Here is a 15,279-nt window from a genome sequence, read left to right as displayed (position 1 = left end):
ATTCTGTTAACATTTCCCCCTGTTCTTAACTCCCTTACGTCAAAATAACTGCTTTCTTTTATGACATATACAACAGCTTTTAAAAATGTAGGTTTCATGTATTTTATACCATAATTCTGTTTAGCCATATTTTTTGCATTATAATTGGTTTATTATGTTTATATAACTAATTTAAAGTTGTTTTTATAATTTAAAATTTAACAGCCTCCACATCCCTTTCAATTAAAAAGTTTTTAACTGATTTTTCACTGATTAGTTTTAAAACTGAACTGATGGGCAACTTAGCAATGAGAGTTGTTGAGCTGTGTTGCTGACTAATTATTACTGTTTTAAATGGATACAAGATTTCTACTAATCATCATTTATTTAATTTTTTTCACATTTTATCAGTCACCTTTTTTTTTCCAGTTGTCTGATGGCTCCTCAAGAATTTCCCTCTTTGATGTAAGTATCCAAACCCTGGTTGGGAATAATTCTGACCTTTTGGACAGAGCCATGACAGCCGTTTACGGCCTTAATGAAGTTAAAACAGGCTGGAAAAGCTCAGGCTCAATAACAGTGCCCAAATTAAAAACCTCAGGTGCTAGAGCTCATAAAGATTATGTTAAATGATCTCCAAAGTAAGAGATTATCAACTTTTTTTTTGCTTTATCCACAGTTTAAAGGAGATTGCTGACAAAAAATGGTAAAACCTGTGAAATAAATCCAACCTCAGATCATGTCTGTTAGCTGGCCAATGTTACGCTAAATGTGTCTCAGTTTAACTTTGATGAAATGTTTCACTTTCTGGTGTCACTGGTGACTCTTTATGTTGGATTCAAACAGTGTCTAGGGTTTTGGTCTTGTTCCTGAAACAGTTTTCTGCGTAGTGCTGTTTGCATGAATTCATTAAAAGGCACAAAACAGAGCTTTTGTGTGTTTCCTCCTCATAACAGGGGTATGTACTGGTAACACTTTATACTGTAGCTGTGCATCTCAGGTGATATTATGGAGTATTAATAAAGTTTTGTAACAGTGCAGTGAGTAACTTTTCTAAAAAAGTTTCTCGTAATCTGCAATGATGATTTTTAATAAATACTTCTGCAGAACTGGATTTAAAGTCAAATCCCATATTCATTCAAACAAATACAAGGTCTCACGTGAGGGGTCAAAGAACTGGAGGATGTGCACAGGGGTTTTTTTTAGGGGGAAGTAGAAGAAACAGCTTTTATGAAGAGTTCTGTTTTTTAATTTCTGCTAAAAACCAGCTGGTTTTACTTTGGAAATTGTTATGAAACATCAAAAGCAGGATCAGTGGGTGAACATTACAGTTAAAGACTATTTACTGAAGTGAACTGGTTTAGCTGGTTTGATGAAGCCTTACACAGGGGACATTGTAAAACACTGTGGGTTTGAGTGCTCAGCTGAAAGTAAATAAAGAATCAGTATCCGTGTCAAAGGTTCATGCATATTTTATTCAAGAGTAAAAAAGTGGATCGTCCCATGGGGCATGCTTACAGTGTTAGTGACTGGGGAGTCAGAACAGAAAGAGAGCAGAGAGAGAAAGAGAGAGAAAGAGAGAAAGTAAGAACCGTGGCACAATTTCTATGGCACAGGGTCTCCCAGGGGGGTTCACCTCTCCCAAAGAAGCACAACAAGATCAACCAAGGAGCAACGCAACATGAAGAGCAACCAGCAGAGAGAGAGAGCTTAAATATTAAGAATAATGTCCATAATAAATAGAATCATAATAATCATAGAATCATAAATATCATCAAATAACAAGAGGAATCATCAAGAATTATGATCAGATAGAGTACACTTGTTTCCTTTAAATTGTGATGGCAACACACCAGCTCTTCTGTTAAAATGTGTCTTTGCTGCTTTTTGCTTTGAACAGCGCAAATTCTAACCATGCAATCATGCTTTTGGCTGCCTGAATGCCTGTGCCTCTGTATATAATATGGCCATTCATCAATGCTAGTTTAATAATTGTTTATCGTTATTCATATTTATCATTAAAAACAACTCCTGTACATCGACAAATAAGAGAGGAGAGAACGTGGACTCGACACTCTGAATAGAAGCGCACTGTCAGTCTGTACAGCGTCTAAAGAAACTTGAAATAAAAGTTGTGAAAAAAAAGAAAATGAAACGTGAAAAAAAGACAAATGAATACAAAAAATAAATAAATTAGCATTATGTACAAAATAAATAATTCATATTCCTCAGTTCATTTATATCAGCCAGAAAAAACAAAAAGAACAAAATTTCCTACCATAGTGAAACACAGAGCACAAATATAATCTTCACATTATTATCAAAGAACTTAACTCTGCATGCACTGATGCGTTAATATAAATGCTTTACAAAGACCTTCTCCTCTGCCTCTTCTTTGCTGCCTCAAACAGAAGAGTCTGTTTCCTCTCTGACGAATCACTTCCTGCTTTTCAGGCCAGAGATCACGGCCATCGCTGCTGTTTGGTAGCGACAGCCACACAGGAAGAAAGGAGGATGTAGAAAGAGAATGAGTTTAGCTTCACATTTCGAACCGCCCCAGTTCCCTCACACACATGAGGCATCCTACTGTCCCTATACTGCATCTTGTATCTCATGGCCATATGCATCAGATGTACAATAAAACCTCTCTGTGTGACCTATTTACACGCAACAGGCTGGGAGAAACACGCGCTTCAGGTCAGATCTTGGCCCAGTTTGAAGCCTTTCCCGAGTGCTAACTGGGCTGGGACCAGAGTTTTTGGGGGAATCCTTCACTCGACTCGAAGTGGAGGATGGGTGCAGTGTAGTGCTACAAAAGCAAACAAGTATCTCCTCCTGAGATGAAGAGGACAGTGAGGGCTCAGATTAGACTGCAGCTGAGATTATCCCGCACCTCTCTTGGCAACAGATAAACCACCACGCCACGCCACGGTTCACCTCAAAAGTTTTCTTGCTGTTGCCTGGCTGACAGGGAGATCCGCTCATGTTTGCAAACAAAAACACATTTTCCAATATAACTGCACAGACATTTACATCTTGAAGCATGTGCACGCACACAGGCAGGCATATCCACAACCCTATAAATTCAACCAATCACAAGTTTAGTTTCACTTCCTGTTTTGGGATGCAAACAGTAAAAAGAGGCATATATTATGTTAAATTCCCAACCTTTATAACTAACCGCCGCCCCATCCCCTCGCTACCACTGGACCTCATCTGACACAACACACCACTGACACGTCATGCTGACACTGCCGACCCACTGGTGATCCCCACACAGACGGTGAACAGCAGGCCACCCTGTGGTCCATGGGGAGTGTTTTTGTAGCTTCTTTCCTGTTGTTGTGCAGGTACATGGGAGTTGTAGTTCTCTAAATACAGCTGATTAGTTCATCGAAGAGACTCAGCCTTTGGTGGTAAAGTCCGGGTACGCTCATGCCTTTACATACAGCTGAGGGCAACAGGAGAGGGGTAGGTAACTGTGTGTGGATGTGGCTGTATGTGTGTGTAACATGTTATCTGTAGCCTCAGTGTATGTAATACTATGTGTATGTGTGTGTTTAAGTGTGTGCTCCATTTTCCTTTTGTATATATGCCTATGTACACGAACCTATAAATATGGTACCATATCAGAGATGTAACTGCAGGTATGTGTCTGGGCATCTGACGGTGTGTGTCCATCACTGTATATTGCTGTTGCTGTCGGTCCCGTTGGGCTCGCCCATGTTCATACGGCCCATAGACAGGCCCACGCTGTTGACGGCGTCGCGACGAGGAGGCATCCTCTCGTTGATCCGATCCAGACCCTTGGCCTCTTCGAAACTGCTGATCCGATGCTGCGGGGAGAAGCCTCTGATGGCTGCAGAGACAGGCAGGCATAACCCCCACACACACGCAAAACACACACACACAGACACACACAAACATACATACATGCAAAGGGTTAATATTCACGAGGATGTTTGTGAATCTTGTGCACACAGACCGCTGAAAGCCTTGAAGGGAGTAGTCAGGGCATCTCAGATCAGGGTCTGAGGTTTGTTTGTAGATGAATGTTGAAATAGATTAAACCTTAGAAGCTGTTAAGGTGTGTGTGACTTAAACACACTCAGCAGAATCTTTTAATAATTCCAGTCCTGACTGATCATCCTGTACAAGAAAGCCATTTGGGCTTGTATGCACAAGGTTCTTTTAAAGACGTATATCCGATATCAACACACATCACTCGCTGTTGGTCTGTTGTCTGAATACTGGGCTAGGATTAGTTTGAGACTATGGCTCACAGTGAAAATTACAGTCAGTGTGACATTGCCACTGATCCTAGATCAGTAGTCTGAGACATCAGCTACAGTCGATTAGCCATTATGAGACACAGAGTACTGAACAAAGCACAGCTGCACAGAAGCGTCACAAGTCCTACATAGTATTATTCCCACAGTGGAGTTTCTTACAGTCAGCTGTTAGTTTGTAATGATTGTTCCTGGAGGATACCACCTCCTACAAGCTCAATTTAATATGGGACAAAGGTTACATGGCTTTAGTCTCCTCAGAGTGTGAGTAAGTAACATGCTGGTGCACAACAAAGACACTAGAAGGATACAACACAGGGAGGTGGACCACTGATCACAGGGTGACAAAACCAGGGTCATCTTGGCTTTGGTTTGGAAATGGTTCAGTATTATCAGCAATTAACTTCTTTGCTCTGAGTTAGATGAGAAATAAGCTAATATTATGAGCCCGGTGCTTATAAAGCAAGCCCCTCATGGCCATTAGCCTGGCTTAGTATTAAGGTTTCAGAAGTTAATCTCAATGATAAAAAAGCAGGTTTTTGTCTTTTATCAGGACTATTTCCTGGTAACTTCTACTAAAAACATAGCATGTAGTCTTTGGAACAGGTTGTTGCAAAACAACAAGCTGTCAGTTTGTTATCCACTCATTAAACAAACACAAAGACAAATTGTGAAAGTATTTAACAGATGTCTCATTAGAAGAGAGGGGTGTGTACTTTAAAAGACAGAGGCAGAGGATCTGACATAAACATGCCTGGGACTGCATAACAGGAAATACAGCATTCAGGATCTTCTGAAGATTGATCCAAACCAGCCATTAAAAGCTGGAATAAATCCTATTGTTTGTATTCTGTGGTTACGTTTACCCTTTTCATTTCAGTTTGAACAGGCTGAAGTAGAAACTGAAACCACCTTGATGGTGTTCATAACAAAATGTGTTTGTCTGTCTGTGTGTCTGTCTGTCTGTCTGTCTGAAGAGATTGCTGCCACTGTTGAACAACAACTACTGTCACACTACTTTAGCACACATATGCATTACTCACAAACACACCACTGCGTTGCACAGTGGAGGGACACCCAGCTGCACTTCAAATTACGAAACAGATAAACACAAGGTACCCATAATTCATTTGCTTAAACAAATTATGGACTGTAGTTCAAGTAAGCCAAGGACAGCACTAGAGATACAAACACAGGAGACTAAGTCGTGCAGAGTAATAGGGAACTCTCTATACATTAAATATGGTAAACACTAAACACAAGAAAACATGAACACAATCTGTTCAGCAGCACAGAAGAACCTGGAGGTCCATCCTGGCTTCAGTCAGGATGAAGAAAAGTCACAGGTAGTCAAGACTAAATATTAAGTTAGCTTCATTTTAAGAAATTGTTGTTTATTTTTGGAACACAGACCAATTCTCATGCATCCTGAACTCAACATCGTCTTACTGAAGAGGGAGAAAATTTGTGCCATATCCTCTGGTCTTTATAAGAGCTGCAGTAAGAAAAATACCAAGATTTGAGAATAAAGCATAGATGGTATAATAAGAGGACGTAGTGTTGTGATGTTATCCATTAATTTCTGATTCATTCTTTCATTTTTTGCACTGTTCAAAAGTCTTTTTGCACTCTGGCGCCTTCAATTTCCTTATTCTTATATTTTGAAATACTATTCTTATTTCTGTTTTTTGTCATGGCTATTTTTAATATTTAACTGTTGCATTCGATGTGGACAGCAAAGAAAGAATCTCATCGTACAGAGACACAAGTTTCTCAGTGACGTTAACATTTGATTCTTGAATCTTCAGAGATTTGAAGCCCATCATCAGTAAGGGCCGAACAGGAAAAGGCCGAGCTTACTTCAAGTTTGGATGAGACCTAGAGGTGGGGCTTTAGTTTCTTTGCAAACAGCTACAGGGTACCTGCCAGTTGGTCAAGTCAGCTACGCCCCAATATAGACAAAATAATTATAATGATAACCTTGTACATAATGAGTTACAAAAATACATTGTGAGTTGAAATCATAGACTGTATATAGACTGGACAGTGTGGCTCCGCCATTTACCACTGTGCGGTTTTGAAGCCAAAATAGTTTCGTCACAGGCGCAGCCAGAGTCTGCGCAGTAGAGACGATGAGGGATTCTGGGAGAATCTGAGTGGAGCCAGTAATAAAGATATATATTTATTTTTCTTTTGAGAGTCTGATCTCTTCTTGACTCTACCTCCTGACATATTTTACAATCCCCGAAAAAAATACACAAGAACGGCAGCTGCCAATCATCGTTAAATGTGATGTAAAACCTTGTTTTAACCTTGTATAACTAATGAAAACAAAACTTTTCAGAACAAAGAGGACCTGAACACAAGGCAGCCAAATTATATCTTCAAATCACCACAACAAATGGACATGAGAAACATTTCTACTAGGTGTATTAATTTTTTAAAGTTTGACCACAGCCCATCTGGAATGACTGGGAGATGGATTTTTTTTACCTATACTGCAGCCAACCACCAGGGGGAGCAGTTTTTATAAGATAAGATAAGATAAGATAAGATAAGATAAGATAAGATATACTTTAATTGATCCCCGAAGGGAAATTCATGTTGTTTGGGCTCTCTTCCAAGCAAAGAATTGTAGACTCTAATGGCTGCAGGGAGGAACGATCTTCGGTATCTCTCGGTCCTGCAGCGCACAGAGGTGACAGCCTCACTTCTGCCATGCAAGATGACGGGCACTTTTTTTTTTTTTTACAGTTTATGGTTGAAACAGAGATGAGCTGTTCAGTTTTACAGGGGCGTTTTCTGAACAAGGCTGTAAACACGTTTATTTTTGTCGTAAGAAACAGTTTTTTTTGGCTTGCTGGGTTTTTGGTTTCCAGTGTTTCTGTAGCCAGCATCAAGAAGAACCAAGAAGAACTGCAGATTTAAGCCCTTCCTCACTGGCTCTGTGTTTCCAAACTGGAGGCAGCAGCTTAGAATAAAGCAGTAAATGAAATGACGTCATAATCTTAGGCTGTGTTAGCCTGTGAGCTAGTTTAATGGAGGAGATCAGTAGACAGTCCAGACTTCAGTTAGGAATTTAAAGCATCTGTTGAAGCTACACCAGAGGATAAGACCTATTAAGTCTCATTTATTTACCTTATCAACACAGATGTGTCAAACAAAAATCAGGATTCTGCAAAGACTGCGCTACAAACCGAGTCTGTTATGAAAACATCGAGCTAACAGGCAGCTCATGCTAACTTCTGCATAACCATTTTATCCTCAGTTGTAAAATGAAACCTCACAAGATGATCCATGTTCTTCATTTAAGAGCAGGAGACCTGCTGATATTCTAATATTCTCCTGTGTGAAATTTCAGGATTCATTAAGATTAACCAAAGCCTGTCAAAGAAAATTACATCTTAGTAATTGTAACACTACCACTTTCTGTTCAATTTTTTCCACCTTTGAAAGGTCTTAATCCTGGTTCTTTTTTTTTTTTTTTTAATGACATAACTTGCCGTAAAAAGAGAATCTGTTACCACATGACTGAAATTAAATCATGTAACTATTCCCAGAAAAAGGCCGGAGGAAAGGGTCAAAAGTTCAATGAAATTTCAGTTTTATAAAACAGAAGGTTTTGAGGATTGGTCTGTTTGATTTTCCTGTAGCATGAATTTATTTATTTTCAACACCGGTGACTCCTGTTCTTCTGTAGCTCGTAGAAAACAGATTGATTACATGTTTGTCTTCTAGAGAACTACAGCAAAGACTAAGAAAGATACAAGGAGACTGTAACTCACTGCGGAGTCAGACTACAAGAAGTCTGAGTGACACTGCTAACCTTCACACCCACTCCCACCCACAGCCTGCTCTCCTTATGTGTGTGTGTGCCTGTGTACGTGTGTGAGAGAGTGTGTAACTAAAATCTTTGTGCATGTGTGTCTTTGAACTGGGAAAGATAGTGGTGTATTGTTATTTCCCAAGAGAAAGAACCAGAGGAATGTGTGTGTGTGTTTTGATGTGGTGGTTGCAGCGTGCGTTAGTTTTAGGCTCTGTTGCGAGCACTGATATGGTTAGAAGAGCTCAGTGCATTATGGGTAAGGAAAATCTATGACCTTATGTACATGGGTGGCTGAGAGCGCAGCCATGCTGCACACACACACACACACACACACACACACACACACACACACACACACACACGCACACACACTTACACACTCACACACACAGTGGAATGATCGTGATTTTACCTTCAGCGTCCTTAACTGTCTCGATGGCTTCTATGGCCTCAATGGTAGCTGAAGGATGGGCAAAGAGACGTGAAGAAGAGGAAGAAAGGAGGAGAGGCAGAAAGAAAAGATGACAGACTCCGAGAGGGGAGTGAAGTACAAAGAAGGAGGAAGAAGTGAAGGCTGAAACATGCTTCTGTGCAGCTACTTGTAAACGTTGAGGAGCTTGAGGATGCAAATGTGACCGTTAAACACAAAGGAGAAGTCTCTGCTAACTCCAGTCTTTAGATTTGGTGTGACTTTAATTCTACTTTCAGAGCAAGCACAAGTCTCTGTATTTAATGAAGATACATATGAACAAAAAACAACACACATACAGTAATGTGTGAGTGCTTACTCCTGACGCTTGCAAATTTCTGCACTCTGAGGCATGTTTCAGGCTTTAGTCATGTGACGGCCCTCAGAGCAGCGCTGCAGGACCATGACAGGTTCACAGGGCACCTAGCATTAGCAGTGGCTGGTGTTAGCTCACACACTCCTTTTATTCACTTTCAAGTCTGTGTTTTCCTTTTATTACTGCCCTTCACACACACACACACACACACACACACGCATCCTCAAACACGCCCAACCAGCAGGCTGTTAGTAACCTCAGTGCCGATGAGGTAAGGTGAAGAGAGTGATCGAGTCAGTGAGGCAGAGGGATGAGAAGAGAGTAACAGCAGCAGAGGAGAGAAGGAGAGAGGGCAGGAAGGAACCAAAGGATGGCCCACTGCAGACACTTTAACTGTCTGCGTGTTCTCGTGTATGTTTTATCTTTGTTGTCCAGGTTTATAGGTGGACTGCTCTGTGTGTCAGTGTGTGAAAACTCACCACTCTGCAGGGTCTGCTTGCCCCCAGACAGCACTCCGCTGGGCAGCATGCCTGTCGGGGTCAGCCCCTTCAGGGTCAACACGTTCTCACTCTCCTCCCTGAGAGACACACAGAGATGACGTGTTTGTGGATAAAAAGAAAGAACAGGTGAAAAAGAGGATTAAAAGGAAGAACACACTTTGCTTTGATGTGCACCCGTAAACATTATGGCCTCATACTGTGTGGCCCTGATCTGCTAAATCAGAGCCAAATTAGCTTTGACCTTATACGACATGGACTCCACTAGACCTCTGAGTGTGTGCGGTGTATCTGGCACCATGACCTCTGTGGCAGCTCTTAAGTCCTGTTTGCAATGTGGAGCCTGCACGGAGTGAATGTGCAGGTTCGGCACCTCCCACAGACGCTTGTTTGATCTAAGATCTGGGGAATTTGGAGGCCAAACCAACACTGCTGTGTTTCCTCTGGCCATCTTCTCTCAAGTTCCTGCAGTAGGCGGACAGGGGTCAGCATCGGCACTCTGACGAGTCTACAGCTACGTGGCTCCATACACCAACTGTAATGCTGTGACATAATCTGACACTTTTCTATCACCACCTGGGTTCACTTTTTCAGCCTCTCTAGGAACTGTTCTGTTTGACCAGACCACAAGTGCCGGTCATTCAGACAGGATTTACTTAGTATTTATTGTATAACAGCACAAACACTTGAGTTTACTGCTGGAATAAAGTCCTGTCCTGGTGAAAATGACATCCCTCCACAGCAACTATCCCACAAAAAGGCAGACTGGAGGATAAATCAACCGCACCCTGACCCAACCCTGAGTGTGTATGAAGCAGCTGACAGCTCCCAGTGAACGAGCAGGAAAACAAACAGTGAGGTCAAAGGTCCTGTTCAGCTCCTCAGAAACTAAATTGAACTGAACACCTTGAAACAAACAACCACCTGCTATAAAACCAGCAGCTCTTAACATTGAGGAGCTACAGTCATAGCTTTGCATGAGCACATCAACTTTAGCTTATACCAGCATCAGCTGATGATCAGCTGAGAAGGAAGATAACTGATGGTTAGCAGCATCATCTCAAACCCATCACTGTACACAACCATACAAACATGCACTCTGTGCCATTCATTTTTAACTGACGTTTTTTTTTGTCAGTAATTAATTAATCGTAATGAAAATGTCAAAGTCCCACCTATAACACATAGTTACTGATAAGGTTCATCTTGTCTTCTTAGAACATAAGTGTTTAGTGTTATTTTTTAAAAGACAAAAAAGTATGGTTACCTTGACATGTACGTCGAGTACGTCGAAACATGTCAAGGTAACTATACTTTTTTGTCTTTAAAAAATAACACTAAAACACTTATAACACATAGTTGCTGCACATTTATACAGTATAGTAACAAACTGTATATATACCAACCCTGACAGGCTCAGCTGTGAACAGATAATCACCTGCCTTATGAATGATCAGTGAACGTAGTATACAATGTATGCAGTACCAATAAGTTCAACCACAGTCAACCCACCGTAAAACAGAAAACATTTTAGCCATCTTCCCAATGGCTCGAATCTTGTTCTTGATCACCTCTTTCCTGGCTGCTGCTGCACTCGCTGTAAAAAAGCAAAATGCAAACTGAAACACAGAAAACCTGAGATTTGTGTATCAAATAAAGCATTAATGTCTACACATACACATGTGGTGAGACATTTTTTAGCGATGTGTCATTTGAGTTACACAGATCGAGTGTCAGTGTTGAATGTTTTTTTTTACCATCATAGATCTCCTCTCCATCGTTCATGAGTTCATCATCAGAGCAGATACTGAGGACGTTGACCAGCATCTCAGTCACTGCAGATAAAGAACACACAAAAATACACACACATATACACACACACACACACACACACACACACACACACACACACACACACACACACACACACACACACACACACACACACACACACAAATACACTTAATAGCGGATGTTAAAGTGTCCTGGTGAGTGAACTCTAATCCTTTAAGTAGATGCTGCTCACCTTTTAGGTTTTTAAAAGAATAATCCCTTTACAGTTTTTTTTTTTTTTTTTGTCTGCTGGCATTAAATCAAAGTTTATGACTTAGCTCTCTTGTAAATCATCAATAATAGTGAAGAGCAATGTCAGTGAAAATTTAATCACACATATAAAACATATCAAGAGGATCTGCTGGAAGGTACCACCTTTTACGACCCTGTCGCACAGATCATCACGTGGCCCCTGTGTTTTAGACACCATGAGATAAAGCTCAGAAGACTAACTGCACAAGTACAAAGTGGATGACTGAGATCAGTCCTATGTCTTCAAGTGTGAACTCAGCAGTGCTGCTGTCCACCACACGAGTGTATAACCTATAAATCTAGGTGTATGGAGCTGACATTCTGTATCCATCCAGACTTTAAAAAAAGCATTTTATCTTTAATCTAAGACTTTTTTAAAGACTACTTTAATCACAGCAGTTCCAATGAGGATGAAGTGAAGTTGTAATGTTAGCTTTGTGGTGTACTGTAGGAGAAAGAGTTAAAATGTGTGTATATATATATATATATATGTATATATATATATATATATATATATATATATATATATATATATATGTGTGTGTGTGTGTGTGTGTGTGTGTGTGTGTGTGTGTGTGTGTGTGTGTGTGTGTGTGTATCTGATACCCTTTTCTCCAACAAATGGTAGAGACCAAGTGAAGACGTCCATGAAGTTCGGCAGCCAATAGGGATGAGGAGAGCAGTTGAACTGACGGATGTTCATCACATTGTTCTCGTACTTAAGGACAGCCGCTGGACACACACACACACACAGACATACAAACATTATTCCTTAAAGTTTTTCAATGGTAATAGACAACAATACCCCACATTTGTTTTATTTTTGGCTATTTAACCGTTATGGTGTGAGTATTCTTGTTGAAACAAAAAGTGTTATCAATAAAGGAGCCGCTCATGAAAAGAAGCAAACAAAGCATAAATGACACGAAACACTGAATTAGAAGTGTTTGGAAACTTAACGAGTTTGATAATATTTAATGTATTGTAATGTATAGTGTATGTTTAGCTTTAAATGCAACTTTGCGTCAGACCTTTGTTGTTGTAGACGTCCAGGTAGTTTGGAGCAGAGAATATGGTAATGAGGGAGGGGAAACCTGTAGTCTGACTCTTCCTGTACATACGATACCTGAGGAGGGAGACACACATCGCCAAGGTTGATGCTTCAAACAGAGGTATTTGCTTCAGAGTTTTTAAAACCAGACAGAAACTATTTGAAGGACAGACAGTCATGCATTTAAAAAAAAAAGGATGAAGCTGTGTGGGCAGCTGTTACTTGGTATAGAGCCATACATTTAAACTCCTGAACTGAACAGATGAGAGAGATCAGCATGAGGAAGTGGGTCAAACATGCCACAGAGAAACCACAGAACTGACTGATGAAGAGGCAGTTCCTTGACAAAAGAAATGCATTTTGTGTTCAATGTTTCTGGCGCTTCACACAGTTGTTTGACACATCTTGTTTGCTGTCCAGCACTGTGTCTGACCTCAAAGGCTTAATATCAAAAGCCAGTTACAGCCCAGGAGTTTCTCCCCTGGGACACAGAATGCACTGTGTACTGCTGTGTACTGGTTTTCAAGTGTTCATGTTTCCTTAACTGCAGTGCATTGTGGGATGTTAATTTTCTGCAAATATTGTAATTCTTGGGGCTTCATTATGTCATTGTTTTGTTCCAGTGTGGACACAACTCTAATTCTTCTAATCCTGCTGAGACCTTGGTCTCTGTTCTCGAGCTTGCAAAGGAAGGCAAGTTAATTTATATCGCACATTTTGGCAACAAGGCAACTTGAAGTACTTCACACAAGACAAAAAAAAGTCATTACGACTGTCAACGAAAACACATTAAAAGAAAGCATTTAAAATCAAAAGCATAAACAGAAGGTTATAAGATACAATAAAACAGATTTAAAATATAGGCACAAAAGTTACTGTGCAACATCGTGCATAAATAATAAGATATAACAAAATCTCATCTGGAGCTGTCTGACTGATTGAGTTAGTGATGTCTGTGACAACATTTACAGAAAATCAAGTTGACTTCAGATAAATGAACCAGTTCTTCCAAGTCTAACTGGAAGAACTGGTTCAATCCAGCAAACCTGGGCACATTCTTTCAGTCGCATTCACTCATAGTGGTCCAACCTTGTGACTCTCCTAATGTGGGTTGAAAACTCAGGACTGAGTCATTGACATACCCACATTTCTGGTTTGGTTACTGTTTTTATTTTATTTTATTTTTAATTTAGACTCATCTACTCATTGATTTGTTCAATACATTTACTCAGAGCCTGTATCCGGGCATGATCACCTGGTGACATTGCAGCGTATACCTTTGTGTTGTCTGCATGATGAGGGTAACTCACTTTGCTGATTTCTATAATCTCAACCAGAGGAAGCATATACATTTTAAAAAGAAGAGGCCCCAGGACGGAGCCTTGGGGAACTCCACATGTAATTTTTGTCCACCCAAATGTTAAGTTACTTATACTTCCTTCCTGTTTTTTAAGGCTGATGGGATATGAGAATTGTGAGATAGTGTTTAAACTGTCTCTAGGTGGACACAGCTCATATCAAGAACATGATGTTGAAGCACAGACTGCTGTCTGTTTTTTAATGTCCCCGCTAGATAGTCTACTCACCACCCTGTGGTTTTTAAGAGCTGGACTGTTGGACTCAACCTCCCTGCATGCCACCAGAAAATTCTACTTCAACAACAACACAGACTGCTCAATAAATCACTGAAAATGTCTCTAGTATTTGGCTTATTCCTTGTGGGTCAGGTATCCAGTTAAAATATTAACACTGCCAATGTGCAAACACATGTATCTGCCTGCACTGTAAGACCCAACAGTAAAAGCTTGATAAAAAAGTTGAGTTCCACCAACTCATATTTTCAAAAAGTCTATTTGACCTCTATTTGTTTGAGTTGCTAGAACGAGATTTTATTTTTGAGTAAATATTACTTAATCACTTTAAGTATTTTTGGTCAATGTACTCAAATTATTTAATTCATCTAACTTTCACTTTCGGTGACGTCACGGTCACGCACGAACGTGCTCTCAGCGAACCGTCTGAGAAATCCGCCATCTTTGCTCCTCGCATCAGAGAGCTAGATCGTTAGAAACTCGCGGAGAGAACTTGAGAACGTTGTTGGTAGATAAATTATTATATTTTTTGTCGCCGTTGTAGTTTTAGTCGTTTGTTGGACCTCACAAAGGCTGCGAGTTAGATTTCCTGCGCAGGTATGAGAGATAATTCTTGTTATCCGTCTCTGCTGTGCTGGCACACTGACCACTGCTGCCTTAATGTTGTCCAAAGGCGGGCTCTCGGCTTTTCTGGTAAGTAAAATCTTCTTTTTCAACAATTCAACACTATTTTATGTATTTTCTGCATTAAGTACATCTCCTATGTCTGAAGTTACTTCGTGTGTGAACAAAAAAGCATTTTCATACCTATTTGATTACTTTACTCTCTTAATGTTTGCCCCATACATGTCAGAACATTTTTAACAGCTGCTCGGGGAATTGAGAGTTAATATTTTTTTTGACACATAAAGGGGTAAATCTTTACTTAGTTTTAAAATGTTAGGTTTGAATCAGGCCACTAATTCATTTCCAGACACTTAAGGGTTAATGACCGGTGCTACCGTTGTCCTTAGGGTGTCTCTCAGGAAAGGTTCTGATGCAGACAACATCAACGGTTATCACAAGGTTTTTCCAGGGGTTTGTCTCCTTGTTGTATTTGTGCTGCATTTTCAGATGGTGAGTAAAATTAAGCAGACTGTGTGGCAATATATTCGCCATGACACTGAGCGCAGTGA

General features: G+C 40.3%; 1 protein-coding gene across 3 annotated transcripts in view; it reads right to left on the bottom strand.

The window, feature by feature from the left end:
• Positions 1-1,435: 1,435 nt before the first annotated feature.
• Positions 1,436-15,279, bottom strand: part of LOC141793153 (protein phosphatase 3 catalytic subunit alpha-like) — a 47,865-nt gene continuing 34,021 nt past the window's right edge. For 2 of the 3 annotated variants that reach the window (XM_074673638.1, XM_074673639.1), the window contains exons 8-14: positions 12,493-12,587; positions 12,068-12,193; positions 11,134-11,211; positions 10,889-10,973; positions 9,359-9,456; positions 8,507-8,554; positions 1,436-3,838 (exon numbers count right to left, since the gene is read on the bottom strand). In XM_074673638.1, the coding sequence (XP_074529739.1) occupies positions 3,660-3,838; positions 8,507-8,554; positions 9,359-9,456; positions 10,889-10,973; positions 11,134-11,211; positions 12,068-12,193; positions 12,493-12,587 (709 nt within the window). In that variant the 3' untranslated portion in view covers positions 1,436-3,659. The remainder of the gene's footprint in view (positions 3,839-8,506; positions 8,555-9,358; positions 9,457-10,888; positions 10,974-11,133; positions 11,212-12,067; positions 12,194-12,492; positions 12,588-15,279) is intronic. The other variant, XM_074673641.1, reaches the window with a different exon arrangement.

The sequence above is a fragment of the Halichoeres trimaculatus genome, unplaced genomic scaffold, assembly GCF_033239565.1.
Source record: "Halichoeres trimaculatus isolate MK-OKI-2021-1 unplaced genomic scaffold, fHalTri1.1 fHalTri1_scaffold_7, whole genome shotgun sequence".
Classification (NCBI taxonomy): domain Eukaryota; kingdom Metazoa; phylum Chordata; class Actinopteri; order Labriformes; family Labridae; genus Halichoeres; species Halichoeres trimaculatus.
This window is presented reverse-complemented; position numbering and strand designations above follow the sequence as displayed.